Genomic DNA, 5,643 nt, shown 5'->3' with positions numbered 1-5,643 from the left:
TGAAATGTTGAATTTTAACAAAGAAAACAAATTAAAGCAGGCAACAGAAAAAGGAAATGTCTACACAACTAACAAAAAAAAAAAAGACAGACAAGTACATAAATATTGTGTGGCCCCTTACAAAACAATTTTACACAACTTTGTATTGCTTTGTCTTACATAATACTGAGATCTGCTCACAAAGAGCAATACCCATCAAACCAACTTGTGAATTTTTTTTTTCTTGCCTTGATGTAAAAAAAAAAAAGGCACATACACTCGCATGTGTTCACGCTCACAACACTGCTGCAAATACTTCACTTAAGTGGTGGCACGATTTAAAAAAAAAAAAGGTAGGCGATGGTTTTGTGGCACAACTGTTATCACAGAGGAAAGTAAACATGGTGCTGGGTTATCTGTGGGTTATCTTTGGTCAAGCAGGGAGGAGCCAATAGGCTTGAAGGATTCAGACTTAAAGGTCAGTGTAGTAGAAGTCAGACAGTGGAGGAGTGATGGCTCAGGTGTGTTTAAACAGACGCTATGCAAGCAGCACATACACAACTCTCGGTATTAAGGTCTCTCAGGTTCAAGTTTGTAAAAGGTGGATATCGAAGTGCGAGTTTGCACAAGATGGTGGTTGCTTGTGTGTAGATGGAATTTGAAAAAAAAAACAAGGCCTTTAGTGAATTGATTTAACCTTCAAAAGGAATACTTTCAACCTCTCCACCACAATGTTCTTTAGAATCAGACTTCTAACACCGATCTTAGATGAACTAGCTTGCCCTTTTTGGGCACCTCCAGCAAATTGTTAAGTGTACTACTCATATAATTAACCCCAACAATACATGCGATATGGTTAAAATCTTCTGCTAATAAGAGGAATGAGTGTGTTAAGTGTGATAACTTTACAAAAGCATTGCTAGTGATAACTGTAACTGCTAATTCCAATAAATGGCAGCGAGCTTCAGGCTTTGTATCTTGTGCTCAGATGTCAAAAGAATTGATAAACACAGAAAGCCTTAAAGAAAATGCCTCTGCTGATCAACCTGAAACAGAATACGAGCATGTTATGTACATGTGTGTACAAATACAAGTCCATAGGTTATGGCATTTTTTAGCAGCAATAGCAAATACAAAAAGTATATCAAAAGAAGACACTCCATGTGCTGAAAAGCATGTAACACAGAGGCATGGATGTGTGTTGTTCATTTACAGCATCCTTCATAACCAATACTAGTAAGAACAAACCATTGAAATGCATTGAACATATGGACCACCTTCATTGAAATGAACAGGACAAAAAAACAACAACAATGAAAATACACAGGGCACAATTTCCGGGCAAAGTGCAGGGGATTTTCCACGTAGACAGTATTATGGCCATAAATTCACTTCCCATTAGCAACTAGCACAGGATTTGATGTGACGAGACAAGTGTAGTGGACAGAAAAATGAAAACACATGAAACATAAGACAAACAGTGATTCAAGTACTGTGTGCTGCGTTTTGCCTGAATGCCTACAGCTCCTTGGCAAACTGAATGACTGCACAGCGGCGAGTGGTGCACAGAGCTCCCTCAAAACCCCCAATGATTCCACTTTTTTTGTTTTTGTTTATAGCCACGCCACCTTGACAGTGTCTTTGACAGATCAACTGTAACTCTATATCAAAATAGGACAAAAAAAAACCTGGTAGCTTTGTGTAAGGACTGGTTTTGGCAATCCAAATTGTGCTTTCTCTAAGAAGTAAGTAACAGTGTAGACGTGCAGGAGCGGTTGACTCCAGAGCAAAATTAGTGTCTTACAGCACACCTAGAAGGACTGCTTGCTAGATTTGGTAAGAGGTGTCTCAACATTTCCCCCTTTTACATATGTACAATAACAACAAGAGATTTCCAGCTTATCTGAACAATACAGAAACATACAGAACATACTGAACCATTATAAGGCAGAAAGCAGGTTCAAGTCTCTCCCTCGGCAGGTGTTTTTTTCCCCATTTGTATTAAATTGTGATGAAGCCTAAAAAGGTGCAACTTTACCAAGCTACTGGTGGAAACAAGTAGGGGGGGGGGGGGGTTGATCAAAATCACAAGCATTCCAGTCACTACACTGTGCCCGCATAAAGAACAATTGTTGCCTATTGTCCCATCCACACAGGACACTAAAGTGTAAAATAAGTTGCGCACACACTTTTACTGACTGACATTGGAAGTGTGGTATGTGCACTAATTCATCTTAGGAGAAAAAGGCAAAAAAAATGCTATAAATAGCTTGGCTCAGTGTTTCTATATATTTATATTTTTACAAAACAGGATATGCTAAATTCAGTTTTAGTAGCAAAACTATTTTATCCTCTGAGCGCAGGAGCTTAGAGGTTTTTCCTAAGGATTGAGTTTACCGGGGCTTTTTTTTTAATATATATATATATAAAATTTGTTCGCCTTGAAGTTTTCTCCTCTGATGGAGAGGAGAAGAGCAAGAACAAGACGGTAACAACACCCACTGTTGTTCAGCTGAATACTAAAACCCTCTTTGAGCAGCATCAGTTGGCAGAGTCTGCTCGGAAGATCAGGCATCTGTGTGCGACAGCAACACCTATGCTACCACGTTCCCTCAGAAGAATTTACGGGGGAAAGCCTGTCCTGGCCGAGCCAACCCAGAGTCCCTTCATCTTTAAAGGCCAACCAGGACAGAAACGAGGACTAAGAGTGTGTGAGTTTGTTGTGTTGCAGTACGACAGGCAGTGAGGGCCATGCTCAGCAGGTAGAGTAGGAGGAGGACAGACAGTCATAAGAGGGCTCAGTGAGAGGAGCAATGTCTTTGTTGACCAAACATTAACAGGGGATTGTGGTCCACGCCTTTCCATATCCTCCCCACCCCCCTAAAATAAGCGTAAGGAGCTCACTGTGTATGCTAACCCCCACCCGTGGTAACGTAACACCCCTGTGCTGCTCCCTCAGCTCCACACATGGGGAGGGGATCCTCCATCAACACTTCTGGGCCTCCACTGGCGACATGGCAATGTAGGAGCCATTCCGCATCGGCTGGTTGGCTGGCGTTTCTGACGGCTCGTCGGGTTTGTCGCTGACCTGAGTGTAGGCTGTGTCGTCCTTCACCGTCTGGACAGGAGCACAGGAGGTGTTAGTACAAACCTTTGAAATGGCAAGATGTCCTAACACTTTTTGTACACACAACACCAACATTAAAATGTGAATAAATGTTTTGAGTGAAATGTTCTCAGTAAAAATCACATCAATCTAAATATTCACAACCACCACCACCACAGTTCACATTAAAAATTAAGAATAACACTGTGAGGCGAGAACTCAAAGAAGGAATGTCATGTTTCATAAAGTGAATTTAAAAAAAAAATTATAATAACCAGAGATGATGGATGAGAAATTAAAAAAAAGGAGAATAGCAAACAAGGCAAAAATGAAGACTTACAGTAAAAGAATGAAAAGCTTCAGTAAAATCAATACGTTTTACTTCATTCTAAAACAGAAAAGGAAAAAAGGGGGGGTTACAGAAAATTTAAATTAGAACATGGTTAATACAACACTTCTTCACATTGCAATTAAGCATTTTTCTTTAACAATGCTGAACTAACAGTCTAAATGCATGCATGCAATGCATGAGTGAATGTGAAAGGAATAGTTTGTAATTTGGGCATGTTCCCTTTCCTAATCAGAGTTAGACTGGTACCAAACTTTTGATCTAACTTTCATTGAAAGAAAGTGCATATTTCTGAAAATGTCAAACTATTTCTTTCACATGTTGCAGGCAACTCTCTGGACAGTGAATAACCTGAACTATGATAATCTAAGGGCAGTGACGGTCAGGGTTTAAATCAACAATACTGCACTACTAGAGATAACTATTCCAGGTCAATGCACTTTGCTACTCAATGGGGCTGAACTAGCTCATAGCTACACTGACCAAGGGAACGAAGATCCTGAATTCAAAGACGCATCCACTGTTAGAAAACGTTCAGCAAGAAAACAAACAAAAAAACACAATTTGATCCAGAACTGTGGAAACACTGCTCATGCTAGCTTTTGCTGTGCAGGGATCATGCAATGGGGTTAGTTAACATGCAGTAGCTCGGGGTTAAAGCTGCAGCAGCTCAGTGAGGAAACTATGCAAAAATCTGCTAAAAACACTGCACCGTTTACTGTGACATATTACCACTATCTATTAAAAGGCAAGTTCTCATTTACACTAATGTCAGTGGGTAGCAGACACTTTTCACACTAGGGTAACTGTGTGGATTAATACTACAGTTCAGTCCACAGCGACACAGAGGGGGAGGGGGGGTTCCTACCTTCTTCTGGCGGTTTCGGCAGAACAAGACGACGAGCACCAGCAGCAGGATGATGCCCATGCCCACGATGAGCACAGGGAAGTTTGACACGAGAGTCACAATTAGGAGCAATGTCCTCATCTGGGACGCTGAGTCATCGTCGATAGTTGCCGTCTAGAGTTGAGAGAAATGATTATTGATTTGTGATTCACTTACTTTTTATGATAACAGGTTTGTCTTATATTGCACTGAATTAAATCCTCACCTCATTGACGAACATGATGGGGAAAATGGTCTCGTTGATGAACTTGGTTTTGCTGAAATAGCAGAAAAAGAGAGACACGGGAGGTCAGGGAGAACATCTGGCCCAACACGTGGCTGAAATGAGGACAAGAGTGTGGCAACACAAGTGTGTCAGAGTTCGACTTACGGGAAGCCTTGAACTCTTTTCAGGATGATATTGAGCTGAGCTCTCTTGCAGGCACGAATGGGAACCCCTGTGGTCTAAAACAAAGCGATAAAAGACATTTTATTTTAATTGCTCAGATACCCCACACACCCACACCCAGATAGCCTTTCGTTCCAAAAAAAGAAAAAAAAAAAGCTTCTATGAATCAAAATAACTTTTCGTTTAGATAGACATTCATTAAACATTAACAGATCAAGGTTGGTTAATAAATAAAAATGAAATATCAATTGTACCGGTTGCAGGTCGAGGTACGTCTCGTGTTCCTCCTTGTTGGGGTTTAGCCCGTCAACAGCGTTAATGTACATGGGGTCCGCTTGATAGAAGTGGGGGAAAGATACTACGATGGGAGCACCTTGACGGAAACAAGTGAGGAAAACACGAGTCAGAATTGGATCCTTAGATGACAACAATGGTTGAAAAAAAGATTTGTCAAGAATTGTGAGATAAGATAAAGGAAGGTATTTTACAGAGATATAGACATAGTGATGCAGTCCAGCAGATAGTTGAGAGAATGTGTGTGAAACTAAATAATGATTAGCTGACACAATGAAAACGAGAAAGCTCCTGCAGCACTCAACACCCGTTTTTACATTTTCATTAAATAATTTGGATGTTTCGTGATTTATTTATTTATTCACTTAACTGTTCATTTCTTTAAAAAGGTATATTTTCAAATATAAAAATGTCAAAATCTCTCTAAAAATCTTCTCCGCATTGCCAGGAATACAATTTGTTGGAGAAATGCTGAATGTAATGATATTGGAATCGTTATAAAGACTACTGCTGTTGCTGTTAAAACCAAAAAAAAGGGCTTAGGAGCAACAATATATATTTGTTTTATTTTGAACTAAACTGCTACAGCGATATCAGCGGATGTTTTTCTAAAAAAAAAA

The 5,643-nt window shown here is 40.0% G+C and overlaps 1 protein-coding gene across 3 annotated transcripts in view; it reads right to left on the bottom strand.

Moving 5' to 3' along the window:
* Nucleotides 1-200: 200 nt before the first annotated feature.
* Nucleotides 201-5,643, bottom strand: part of scarb2a (scavenger receptor class B, member 2a) — a 15,514-nt gene continuing 10,071 nt past the window's right edge. The window contains exons 8-13 of one of the 3 annotated variants that reach the window (XM_032515521.1): nucleotides 4,984-5,102; nucleotides 4,712-4,785; nucleotides 4,547-4,598; nucleotides 4,303-4,455; nucleotides 3,426-3,473; nucleotides 201-3,097 (exon numbers count right to left, since the gene is read on the bottom strand). In XM_032515521.1, the coding sequence (XP_032371412.1) occupies nucleotides 2,966-3,097; nucleotides 3,426-3,473; nucleotides 4,303-4,455; nucleotides 4,547-4,598; nucleotides 4,712-4,785; nucleotides 4,984-5,102 (578 nt within the window). In that variant the 3' untranslated portion in view covers nucleotides 201-2,965. Of the gene's footprint in view, nucleotides 3,098-3,425; nucleotides 3,476-4,302; nucleotides 4,456-4,546; nucleotides 4,599-4,711; nucleotides 4,786-4,983; nucleotides 5,103-5,643 lie in introns of all 3 variants that reach the window. The other 2 variants (XM_032515522.1, XM_032515523.1) reach the window with 2 other exon arrangements.

The sequence above is a fragment of the Etheostoma spectabile genome, chromosome 5 (assembly GCF_008692095.1).
Source record: "Etheostoma spectabile isolate EspeVRDwgs_2016 chromosome 5, UIUC_Espe_1.0, whole genome shotgun sequence".
Taxonomy (NCBI): Eukaryota; Metazoa; Chordata; class Actinopteri; order Perciformes; family Percidae; genus Etheostoma; species Etheostoma spectabile.
This window is presented reverse-complemented; position numbering and strand designations above follow the sequence as displayed.